Below are 13531 nucleotides of genomic sequence, written 5' to 3' on the forward strand. Positions count from 1 at the left end.
TATCCTGATAGCAATATTTCGCTGACCGATTGTACTCGCCAATTTATAGGGAAGGGTCGAAATAATTGCTGAAAAGAATCGCAAATCCTTGAAGCTCCAGTGATACAACATTCTTTTCGTCCTTTGTTTTCATCCTCTATTACCCTGATTTTCCAACAGTTTATAGAAACCTTGTTTCCTTGCTTCTTTAGCCAAAACCTTTTCCACATTGTTTGCATTACCATGTATAAAGCTAATTGCCCAAAAATATTACATAAGATACTATGATTTTCATGATTTCTGAGATTATTGCTTGATTTCTCCAATTAATTGAAGTCACTTCTCTGTTGCAAAATCAACAACTCTTTTGCAATCTCTTTTACAATCGATTTCTTGATGATAAAATTTGTGGAACTAGCATATGCCACATATATCTCGCCACATTACCCTTTCAAATAAAAGTTTTTTTTTGTTCATTACCCTCTAGATTCACTGTGTTAGCCTCTCACCCTATGAGTAAATTGGGCGTGGGAGAATACATAAATAAAACAAACATCATTACTGTAACTTCTTTTTTTTTGAAAGAAAATACAAGTTTTATGTATTAGGAAAGAAAAGCATACAACCAAGCAGACGCTACCTCCTAATGATATTAGGAAGTTTAAGCACCACACCCCCGTATCCATATTCTGAAGCAAACTTGGTCAACTTATCAACTGGTTTATTACATGCTCATTTTTTCATAAGAAACCACACTATAAGAAGAAAAAAAAAAAGATAACAAAATTCTATTATGGTACCTTCTTTTCGGAAACTAGAAAACAAAAGAGAAACAACCTCAGTCACACTCTTATTATATGTTTTTACAAGAATTTTACTACGATTCCGTTCTTGTGCCTCATTTCAAACTCTCCAAAACTCCTAAAGCTTCATCTTGATTAATATCTCCCGTTGTAGATGAAATAGCTTTCGCATCTAGGAACTTCCTGCATCATTACAGATAACAATACCGAAACCCGAGAAGTTAGAATTAAGCCACATTGATGCATCAACATAAAAGGCTACCCATCCTACAAAAGGAGGAGACAAATGCATATGCTGAACAATGGAGCAAGAACGAGTATGTACTAACTAATCTAGAGAAATGTCTATATGATATGTAGTACAAAACTGATAAATGCATTGAACTGCAGTCATGGGGTCATGGATAATGTGCTGAAGAAAAAAAGAACGACGAGCTTTCCAGTTTTGTGAAAATATAACCACCACCAAATGAATCATTGGAGACTGCTTAAATAAAATAGGATTCTGTCAATTAGTCCAAGATCGTAACCAACCATGTATATTGTAAATTGGCATTGGATGACATAGAAAATACTTCGAGACAGCAAAGCAAATAGCTCGTATAAATGTGCATTAGATAAATAGATGAAGAATGATTTCATTTGCTAAACCACAAAGAGGACAAAGCATAACTTGTTGTTGGGTATACCTAAACACCACCATGCATAGTAAGTGAGAGAATATTTTGACAGATATTCCATAAGAATATCAACAGTTTACATGGGAGCTTCAGATGCCAAAGTTTAAGCCAAAAAAAACTCAGAAAATGGTGTAGTGGTATGTTGTGTTTTTCGGTGTTACAATATAAAGATGGTGATAAGTATAACTTAATGAAGATTGTCCATACTTGGTTTGAGACCACCTAAGTAAATTTTTAATGTCTTGAAATAAATTGATTTGTTATAGTAGCTTGAGTTGTTAATGAATTAGAAAGTTTTGTAGATGATGAAGATTTAAGTCATGATTGTCCATGAAATGAGAGAGAGTGGTTGAAGGATAAAGAGATGCCTGACTTGATGGTTCAAGGGAAGGGGAGGATAACCAGCTATGCTTCCAAAGGTTAATGGAACTGCCATCACCAACAATACATATAAAATGTTTTCGAACACTTTTTAGACCCTTAAGAAGACTCGTCCATATCCAAGTACCATTGGTGGGTAACTTCTCGAATGGTACATCTTTATCTTTGAAATTCCGAACTCTTAGAACTTGAACCAATTTAAGATTTCGTTATGTAAGTAATCTCATGGCTAACTTTGTTAATATAATTAAACTAAAAATAAGGATATTTTAAATTCCAAGCGTTTAGATAGACATAATAAGTATCATGATTTATAAGTACCTTTAGAAGTAGACTTGTTCCATCAATATTGCCTTTGAGTTCGATTTCAATAATAGAAATTGTAGACTCGGGCGTCAGAAAGTAGTTCATATGAAATTGGCCATGGTGATGAGAGTTGCCTGTATTTGGATGGACCGACTTACCTGATTAATAATTTTACTTTGCCGGTAGTGGTAAAAAATTATAATTTACATCTAAAGGTGAATAAATTTGTCCCTAAATACTTCTCCAGCAAACTGATGGTTATCCTTTGATAATTAACTTTCTCATTCTTATTTTATTTCTTCAAAAGGAAGTTGGAAATGCATTCGTGGTTTTCCTTCTACCGCCAAAACCACGAATGTTGAATTTGTTACGTACACTTATCCAAATAGGAATGATTTCCCAATTCCTAAGTCTTTCAGAGCAAGACTGCATGAAATTACCAAATCCCATACAATTTAAGTGTTATTCTTACTTGGTACTGATAAACTCCCGTGGAACTTTGTAATCCTTGTAACAACTTTTTTTCTCCAAGTGATAACACATTAGGATGAGTCTAGTGGAGGAGAAGAATGGGAAGACAACGACATAAAACCGTGGTCTTTTCTCAAATGTCGTTTCTCTCTTCGCGAAAGCAGGGAACGTTGGGGGGATTTGGACAGAGGCGAGGAAACAATCCTCGCTGGAAAAGTACAAAACGAATATTCAATCCTCGCTTACTCTCTTTTTATAAAAGAAAAATCTAGCAAAATATATTAAAACCAGATTTTTTGGGCCTAACCTTCGGTGTTTAATATAAATAAAACACTCTTGGGGGAGGATCCCATCCTCGCCTATATCCAAATCCCCTCCCTCATCATTAGACTCAGCCCTTGCCCGCTACTTACGTGTCATCGCTGTTGAATTACCCCCTTATCTCCTCCACTAAACTCAGTCTTAGAGTTGTGTATAATTTCGTAACATCTGCCTAGTTAGACAGAGTGCCAGTTAAACTTAAAATCAGATGTTTCAATCTCGAATTAAAATTTGTTGACTTTTAAAAAAAAAATCTACCCATATTTCAAAACAAATCAAATGAAAAGACATATATTTGGTGTTTATCTTATATTTAAATACAAGATTTTGCTTGTAAACATAGCAAATAAGGCAGCAATGTACAAATCAAATTGGTTTTGGTTTTAATTAGCTAACTTGCATTAATAACTTAATGCTATTATATCTTATCCCGTGATAATGTTGCAAATCTATGAATGTCCACCTTAATAGATGATTGGTATTTACAGAAAAAAGAAAGATCAATACAACTTTGCATTTGCGACTTATTTAAAATAAACTTAATGACATACTAAAAATCCTGCGGGAGTCATTGTTTTTGGGTCATTTTCCCACTCAATGTGACCAAACAAATTCCTATCAATAAAAGCAAATTAAAACAATAATGCGTCTTCCACTAAATATCTTTTCATCATTTACAAGAAAGAGGTCTTCGTATTAAAATCTCTATACCAATTTGATATGGGTATGTGTTTCATTTCATTGGTTTCTAGTGTTTCCTTTTGGCGACCACCACCGATTAGTGGACGGACTGTGTAAATCCGTTTGATTTTTGAGCAACCAATCAAGACGTATGACTTAAAGTTGACAATTCCGTTTCGTTTTATAATAAATATCTTTGGGATTTCTTTAAGGATTCTGAATGCTGATGTCAGTACGCTACGTGCATGTTATGCATTGGGTTTTGTAATATCTCTTCATCATAGAGACAAGACACTCAATTTATGAACATCTACCGCATGTTTACTGATACACATCCTCCCGGTGTAATTAATAGTACGTACTTTGTGTAATGGAAAGGAACACTTTGCTGTGAAAGTGATATAACACAATTAATAAAAATATTAGAGGGCGGATAATCTTCAAAAATAAAAATAAAAATGTTTATAACTTGAAGTAAACGTTTCTCGTTCCATTTTACTAATAGTTTATCCCCGCCGGCAAATTTATGATACGTTAATACTTAGGCATCTCACAGTTCACATCAGACATAATCACACAACATGTAATGGGCCGAGCTAAGGGTGGCAATGGTTAACCCTGAGACATCGATATCGATATATGCTTTACAGTTTTTTTATGTGAAAATTACATGGAGACCCATTCTTCCAGATTTTTTCACTGTCAAACCCACGGACAGAAAAGTTCAGGCGCGAATCCATTTTCCCGTCAAAAATTCGTAGCAGACCCATAATTTATGAAATTCTGCTTCTCAGTTTTTAAAAGGCCAAACTACCCTTTTCTTCGAGCGACGAACAGAGAGAAGCGAGAAGAAAACAATGGTGAACTCCGATTCTTCGTTTTTAACATTTGAATTTTTCCCTTTGTCAAATCTTTTCCCAAATCCTTTTCTGAATAATCTTCTCAATAAAACTAGGATTTCTGTTTCAAAATCTGCGGTTTAAATCTGGGGATTTTGGGTTTCTGTTGTCTTTGATTATTCGAGAAGTAAAAAGAAATTAAAATTGAAGTTGAAAAGGGTAAGAAGTGTGTTGCAGTATTTCGATATCAACTGAATTGGAAATTTTCATACCTTATTTGTCTCCATGTTTTTGATCTCAATCGGAAATTTATGATTAGATTTGAATTAAAGATGTTATGCATAATCTTATGCATAACATCAGTTTTGTTTAGATGCATAAAACATTATGCATTATTTTGTTTTAGCTGCATAATGTCTTATGCATTACTTTTTCACTTTTCTGGTTATGCATCAGTTTTGTTTAGATGCATAAGACATTATGCATTATTTTGTTTTAGCTGCATAATGTCTTATGCATTACTTTTCTCACTTTTCTGGTTATGCATCAATTTTGTTTAGATGCATAAGACATTATGCATTATTTCGTTTTAGCTGCATAATGTCTTATGCATTACTTTTTTTCACTTTTCTGGTTATGCATCAGTTTTTTTTAGATGCATAAGACATTATGCATTATTTCGTTTTAGCTGCATAATGTCTTATGCATTACTTTTCTCACTTTTCTGGTTATGCATCAGTTTTTTTAGATGCATAAGACATTATGCATTATTTTGTTTTAGCTGCATATTGTCTTATGCATTACTTTTTTCACTTTTCTGATTTATGGATTTTTATGCACGTGCATAATGTCTTCTGCATCATTTTGTTTAGTGCATAAGACAATATAAGGGAAAATTTAGCTGCATAACTTTTTTTTCTGTTTCTTCTACTTGATTTTTTCTTCTTCGTCTGTTTCATCCATTTTTGTTGAAATGTATTCTAGGGTTTAGTCAAAAATGATTTACTTCTTTGAATCATCGATTTTAAATGATTTATTTCTTTAAATGATGGAGAAAAAATCTTTGCAGATCCGTTACAGAGATTAATGGAGGAATAGGGAAAGAAACCGGCGGAGAAGAAAAAAAATTATGCCCAAAAACGATGAAGAATAATAGAGTCTTTCAGTACATTTTAAATATTTTTAAATAATTATGGGTGCGACTGTATCAGAAATTAATTGTGAGCCTGGCGGTAAGATTATTTTTTTTTTGGGCCTGCGCCTAAGTTCCCCTTTTTTTATTGGAAGTTTTCAAATAATGCTATCGAGTTTTCAGTGAACCCGGTTAACATACACCAATGTATGTCTTCTCCTCACATACACAGCTCTGATCACTACGGTGAAGAATGGGTTCCAGTGGACTTTATGATGGCAGTACTGAAAAAGACCCCAAGGCAATGATTCCAAAGCCGCGATTGAATAATGAGCGAGAGAATTCCAACATGCCCAGCTGGGACTAGGTTCTGTCGGCTTCAGTCATGGCGGGGATAGCCGGATAACATGGTGACCGCACAGTAAAGGGCACTCATCATAGAATTATTAGTGGAATCTTTTGTTAAAAACTATATACTATAAAAATGGGACAAACCATATCAACAAGTACAGACATAGAGACTGTGACATGTCATATTAGATTCTTCGTTCCTTTTTCTGATCAGCCTACCGAATTGTACTGTGCCAAATACAACAACCTTCACTACAGAGAGCCGTCTCAGTCTCGGACAGTGCATGCATTGCATCTTCAACTACTCCCAGTAGCAGCTCATTATAGAACAGTCATTAGTCTAAGTTCGTTTCTTTATTTGGCTCGCCAAATAGTGGGAGGTTATCAAGTAAAGGTAGCTTTCTTCTTCTAGATGCATATGTTCTGTGGGTTCTGATAAGAAAAGAATCGAGAAAAAACGAAAAGGAATTTTTGAATCATTAGCACAATATATTCTACGAATTTCGACTACTTCCCAACTATATAGGTCGAAAGGGCGATATAGAAGAAAAAAAATCCACAGAATTTTGGAAGCCTGCTATAAGGGGACCGGGTTTTACTAAGGGGACAACAGATGTCGGTGAATTAAGTTGTATGGTTCTTGCTTGGGCCACCGCTAATCCCAGCTGAGCCGGCCACATGCAGTTGATTTGGATAGCAAGCAACCTTGCAGCCTACTAGACTACCAGATCAGCCAAGATACGCGGTGTAGAGTGGGTGTTTGGTGGATCGGTCACGATATGGGGTCACTCCTAACGTCGATTCTCTGATGTTGCAGAAATTTATCATGATGGGGAATCCAGTAGAAAAACCATGGCCAAACCTCCTTTAAAGCCTAGGTTAACAACACATAGTGGAAACAGAACAAAGTTTTCTAAAGGCAAAAGTGAAAGAAGCTGAACCACGTATATTACCGTGATATCTGCACAGTGTGCGATAGAAAGCATACACTTTAACACCTACTTATATAAACAGAAAGCAACAACTAATTAGATCCCCATATGCATGAACTCATGGCCTAAATCACACTCTTGAGATGATGACCTCATACTACACTCTCCACAAGACAGCAATTTGCAACACAATTTTGTATAGCACAAGGGTCATTCAATGAGAGCCATCTGACCAAGTAAAAACCAACTTGACCCGCTGTGGCAGAGCCACCATTCTATATAGGAGGGTGCCAAAAAAAAAAAGAATTAAATTATTACGCGTTTGTTGTGGCAAATAAGAGAGAAAGTGAAAATTTTAAGGGATAACCAAACATTTGGCTTTAGCAAGGTCTGGAGCTAGTTGGCAAGTGGGGGCAACTGCCCCCACCTGCCTCTGCTTGACCTTCTTTCTGCATATGGTAATTTGTTGCTGCTGTTCTCATCTGCTCTGGTTAACTGTGAAAGACTGGCACGCATAAATTTCAATAACTGATTCGTATCAGTCATCATTCCCATTATGTAAATAAAGTATGAAAAAATAGTGCAAGATCTTCATCAGCTTTGACATTCACATGATAAGTTTTACTAGTTCATAGAACATTCCTACTTATTATATTGACAAATATGTGCACAAGAAAACAAAAATCCGTAAGAAGTACTTAAAATTTTGCTATAAACAAGGATTAGAGACCTCTATTCTACTTTGACGTGTGTACGTGTTTGATTCCTAGATATGTTAATGCTACCAGAACCGATCCCGATTGACACTTAAATATCCAGCCATTACTTTCCCACCAGTATTCCGCATTCCATCTATGAGAAAACACCAAGTTGAACCCAAAGCTCCAATGAAGAAATCAGCCTCCGTTGCCATCAAGAAATTAATCATGGGATAATTTGTACTCGTCTTTCTACCGAGACTCGCTTCATAAGATGCCATTGACGTGTTTCCTACTTGCCGTGTAATGTTCGTGTAATAGAACTTCCAATTTGGGTATGACATTGATTTGTCAATCACTTCCTAAACACCAGTAACTTGAGTTAAAATCTAGAATCTGCAGTTCATTTCCCTACATTCACAAATACTAGAGCCTAAACCAGAGAAATTTTAGAACTTCAGTCGCTAAACCTACACCATAACTTAAGCTGGACACAGCTGGAATGTCATCCTTTTCTTTCACAAGAATGATCACTTTTCAGCCAAATTAGAAAGAAATTTAATGAAGAACGATAGAAGTAGATCTACTGACCTGCATTTCAGTTGAAAGCCAAATGTTCTTTAGGTTCGGAAAGCGCTTTCTTATCCTATCAGCAAGGCGCATGTACTCTTCAAATCCAACCACCTTCATTTCACATGCCTTATCTCCTATTCTTACATGCATACTCAGTAGAGGCCTAGGAATCCAAGGTTTATGTTCGCGCCACACATATTGCTCCATATCAGATAAAGGATTATTAGCAACTGCCTGTTGAACAAAAACAATGCACAGTAATTTAACATTATCACTAAGAAGAGCGAGTATCTGACAAATAATAATGACCTGCACAAACAAACTACATGTAGGCACCTCCGGATACAAAGAAATTAGTTCCTATTTTAAACTTTACCAATATGTTCAACGTTTGTGATCTGATACCAGTTTAACTGAGTACCTCTGGCCATGCTCCAGGAAGACTTTCAAGAACCATCTCTGCGGCTTGAAGTCCAAATGCAGTATGTCGAGCAACATTTAGCAAGTCACATGTATAATCAGTTTGAAACCTCATTAGGTACCGTATTGCCTGAGGAATACAGGTCAAAGATTAAAAATATGAAACATGAACTAACTCTTAATATTCCAACGTTAAAGATGAGATATGTAATTCCGAAACCCTGGTTGGTACTTGGTTGATTGTTGAGAAACAAGTTTTTTAAGCATTGATGACAACTACAAGTTCAGTTAGTAATATAAGAAGCACTATTACACTTGCAACCCATTACAGTGAGTGTAACCCATTACAATGAGTAGTCAGTAGTAGATTGATAAAGAAATCGTTTACTTGGAGCTTGTTGATTGATATGAGGTGAATTATTAGTACAAAAAGCTGGCGTTAACATTTGAACTCTCATAGTACTAACTAAAAGTTTCACTCTTACCTGTGCTCGCCACCACCTCCTATCCATTTTCCGATGGTGCCTGACCAAACTACCATTTATTTCAGTTGTTGGTTGTAAAAATAACCAAGGATCACCCCAGACCCTGCAAATGGAAAATAAACATATAAGATCCAAATATGAAAAGGTGCTAGTCGTGACCCTCTCATATTACATTTGAATTATCTTACTTGGGTATACGTCCTGCCCAAATGTCCTTTGACCTATAATTATGTTTTCCAGTTACGATTCCACTATCCCAAGCTTCTTGTATTTTCATGAGATCAAATGCACGGTCTCGACATTCTATAGAAGTTTCAGGAAAGAAGTAGCAAGACCAATGAGAGCGGGAACGACCTGTAAAAGCAGCGTTATAACAAAGCTTTTATTTTATCACATTTTCAACCTTTCAACAAGCATAATCGAACTAAAGTAAAGATAATTTTCTGAGTACAGGTATATCTAAACTGTACCTTTACATCCATCATGGTCTGCTCGGTTGAAATAGTTAGTAACTAGAATCCTTTTTTCATTGATTGCAATAGCAAGAAAACCAATCATTCCAGCTAGCTGGGCACCAATGCCAAATCCAGGTTTTGTTTCCCAATCAGCAACTAGAAACCTTAAATTAGGGTCACTGCAATTCAGTGGGTGTTGGTGTATCCAGATGTCATGTTGCACTTTCCTTGTCAGGGGAAAATTATCTTCATCTGATCCTGAAATCTGCAGACATCGACATAGGTAACATTACCGAGAAGTATGCAGAATTTTTTAAACAGTAGATGGGAAGAAATAAAACTAGCATCTTAAAGGAAACATTGCAATCCTACAACCACAACAACAACAACAAAAAAAAATAAATAATTGGCAATAGATAAAAGCTTCATTGCTTTGACAAGGCCTAATTATACAGTTTACCCAGATAAGCATAAGCTGTAAGCAGGTAACACATAGTATAAACATAGATATACAAAGAATTCTGCAAATTGAACTGATGGTGATAGCAAAAAACAAACTTACCCAAGGAGGATAAGTGTCTTCGGATTTAAACATCTTCTCAGCATGTACTTGCTCGGTATCCACCGTGGAGTTTTCTTGTTGAACTTTCATTCTTAGAAGTCCTTTCCAATTTTCCCAACCTGGGTTTCGTCCATTCTCTCCGCGAATGTCGAGAAATTTGTTTACTTGTGCACTGGATTTACAGTTCTCCAAATGAGGAGCTTTCGGCACTTGGGATATGTTCAGTCCTAACTTGCTCCAGAGCTCACTATCAATATTATCTTCTGATTTATTTAGCATGGCAGTCCAAGCAGAATATAATAACATGATCTTTTCTTTTCTATCCAACTCTTCATCTTTCTGTGAATGTAGCTTTCTTGCACCATTATCTACAGTTAACAGAAGAGTATAGCTCTCAATCCCAACTGAGGAAATCATAACCCATCAAAATGGCAATTGTCAATAAGAACAATGCTAATAGGGTATATGCACATATCTTGCTGCGAACTACTTATGTTTATAATCTAGGAATCATATGACGGTAATAAAAGATTTCATCATGATTTACAAACACTACCAAACTGAATTCAGACGAAAACTGAAAAATTGAGGAGGAATTCAAACTCACTGAAAACGTCTGAACTTGATGAATTCTGAGATAAAGTTCCCAGGGAAGCTGGCAAAAGTGAAAACCCTCCAAACTCCACATTTCCAGACGAAGTTAAAGCGGCGAGAAAGAAATAAGTTAGACAAACACCAGAAAGGAAACCCGCTACACAAATTTGACATGAAAATGAGTTGCCCATCTTCAGTGCCTTTGATGAAACAACCCTCTCAAATGTTATGTCATTTCTTTGTGTTGTGGATTCCATTTCTGCAACAAAATAAATCTAATTACCAAAATTTCCTACTAATCCCATTTAGGGTACTCAAAATTTTGATTGCTTTCCAACTGTATAGTCACATGAATCCAATACCCATCATCAAGAACTCCAAATCAAACCTGGAAATCAAAGTTTCTCACTTGCAAACCAAACAAATTGACCACAATAAATGAAACCACTAGCAATTACTTTTTTCACCTGCAATAAATGGGAATACCCCAACTTCAATTTCATTCAAGAGAAAGATAAAAATCACAACTACACTGAAGAACCAAATTAATGAACCAGTTTGGCGACAAATTCGCATGCAAAAAAGTTGGTTCTCTCCAACTTGACAAGCAACATGCATTACCTCAAAGTATATCCAACTTTTTGAGACGTGTACTCACTGGTGGTGTCTGGTCAAGGGACTAACTGCACCTCTATCTTTGTACATTCTGATCGAGAAAAAAAAAGCAGAAGCTGAAACCCAGTAATAAAGACAAATCAACATGCAAAAAGAAGTTATAGAAAACGATGAAACCTCTGTACTTTATGCAGTTGTGTGTTACTCGGTGAAGACAAGTATCAGGAGGTTTAGTAAAGAAAACAACCCTACCACTTTCCCACAGAAAGGCAGAAACAGAGAAGACAAGTATCAAAAACATCCCTGTTGGACTGAGTGATGAGGCAACACAGGATCTGAAATGGGTTTTCAGTGGGGCCTACTAGGGACTACAAAGATGTCATGCTAACTTAGATTTTTCAAGGAAAAGCCTGTGGAGATGGATTATATGAGAAGATTAATGATTGATGAGAGTAGGATTAGAAGATGAGGAGCTATGATTATTAAGTGAAGATCAAGCCATGGTAGGAGTGAATTGGATCAAACCCTTTGTTAAGAGATATTTAAGTAAAGATTAAGTCAAGTGGTAGTGAGTCACTACTGACCAAACCCTTTATTAGGAGATTATTCAGTGAAAGATAGGAGTGTAAATTGGGCCGGGACGCCCGTTTTCTATCTAGGCCAGCGGGCCTCATATTCAGCAACCAAAATGCCATCAAGCCTGACAGGCAAGGTAAAAACACTTATTATGAGGTTCAAAATCTGCCCAAAGCCCTTCTATTAATTAGGGTTGGGCAGTCATGCCAAACATGATACGGATTTTGAGTACTTTTAAAGTTCTATAATAACTGATTTAGTTTCTTTTTAGAATTTGAGATTAAATGAACTATAGTTTAAAAAATCGTAAGCAATTAATTTTTTGGATGGCTCTTAAATAAAAGGAAGGCTTCAGTGGTACAATGACTCTTAAACTTGATATGTCAAAAGCTTTTGACATATTGGAATGGAATTTTCTCAACAAGGTTCTCGTGAGTATTGGTTTTAGTAACTAATGATCTATGTAATCTTATTATGCAGTGTGTTTCCACTACTAGTATAAATGCTTTACTAAATGGTTCTCCCTTGAGCAGTTTGAACCAACTAAAGGCATTAGACAAGGGGATATTTATCCTCTTATCTTTTTATATTGGCCATTGCTGCTGAAGTTAATCAAGATCTTATTGGTGTTGGAGTTTCTAAGAAAGCCCCTTCTATATCTCATTTGCTTTTTGTTGAGGATATTATAATATTTAGCCAAGCTAATATGAAGCATGTTGACAATATTTTACAGATTATTCAGGATTTTGGGAAACTATCCGGTCAGATGCTCGATTTTGATAAATCCTGTGTGTATTTTGTAAGATTGATCTTAGTCCTAATACTTGTGTTGATCTTGTTAATGCTCTTAATATGTTATTGATTCGTAGAAATATCTTGGAGCTCCTTTGTTACTTGGTCATTCTAAGGTGAAATCTTTTGATCCTATAGTCCAATCTTTTGAAGCTAGGGTTAAGAACTATATAGGCACCACTCTTAATCAAGCTAGTTGATCTACTTTGATCAAATCAGGCTTGAATTCTTTGCTTATTTACCAAATGGGTTGCTCTAAAATTCCAACTACTTTTATCAGTAAGCTTGATTCTTTGAAGAGAAATTTTTCGTGGGGCCATAAAACTGGTAAATGAATCAAATTTATTGCTTGGGATAATATTAATAGGTCTAAGGATTTGGGTGGTCTAGGCTTTAGAGATTTAGAGACTTTTAATGTTTCCCTCATATGTAAGTTGATTTGGAAAACGATTAATTAACAGGATAAATTATGGGTTCAGATATTTTGTGCTAAGTACTTTTATAATGGTAGCATTCTTCATTTGAAGAAGCTTAATGAAAGTTGTTCTTGGATATGGAGGGGAATATATAGGTGCATAGATATCATTAAGAACAATAGTTTTGGGGTGTCAGGTATGAAACTAAGATTAACATTTAACATTTGGCTTGATAGATGGGTTATAGGTTTGGATCATCCTCATGTTCCTGTTGAAGGTCTAGTAAACACTATTTCTTATACCTATGTTTCCGAGCTTTTTTATGATGGATCTAGAAACTGAAATGTTCTTATAATTCATTACTTATTTAAACCCGAATCTGCTAATAGAATTCTAGCAATGAATGTCCCTGTTATTGGAAATGATTTCCTAATCTGGTTGCCAGACAGGAAGGGACAATTTTCAGTTA

General features: G+C 35.6%; 1 protein-coding gene across 3 annotated transcripts; it reads right to left on the reverse strand.

Annotated features, from left to right (window-relative positions):
* Window positions 1-7454: 7454 nt before the first annotated feature.
* LOC113277956 lies at window positions 7455-11805 on the reverse strand. Of its 3 annotated transcripts, XM_026526913.1 has the most exons (11): window positions 11456-11804; window positions 11285-11369; window positions 11052-11130; window positions 10677-10922; window positions 10070-10437; window positions 9523-9772; window positions 9241-9406; window positions 9053-9155; window positions 8569-8697; window positions 8166-8381; window positions 7455-7936 (listed from the first exon to the last, which is right to left on the reverse strand). In XM_026526913.1, exons 4-11 carry the CDS (start codon window positions 10918-10920, stop codon window positions 7658-7660), a joined length of 1755 nt encoding a protein of 584 aa, XP_026382698.1. In that variant the 5' UTR covers window positions 10921-10922; window positions 11052-11130; window positions 11285-11369; window positions 11456-11804; the 3' UTR covers window positions 7455-7657. The 3 variants fall into 3 exon arrangements, with proteins under 3 accessions (XP_026382698.1, XP_026382700.1, XP_026382699.1); XM_026526915.1 differs by having other exon boundaries at window positions 10677-11130; window positions 11456-11805; XM_026526914.1 differs by having other exon boundaries at window positions 11285-11804.
* Window positions 11806-13531: the final 1726 nt, after the last annotated feature.

This window comes from Papaver somniferum, chromosome 5 (genome assembly GCF_003573695.1).
Source record: "Papaver somniferum cultivar HN1 chromosome 5, ASM357369v1, whole genome shotgun sequence".
In the NCBI taxonomy this organism is placed as follows: Eukaryota; Viridiplantae; Streptophyta; class Magnoliopsida; order Ranunculales; family Papaveraceae; genus Papaver; species Papaver somniferum.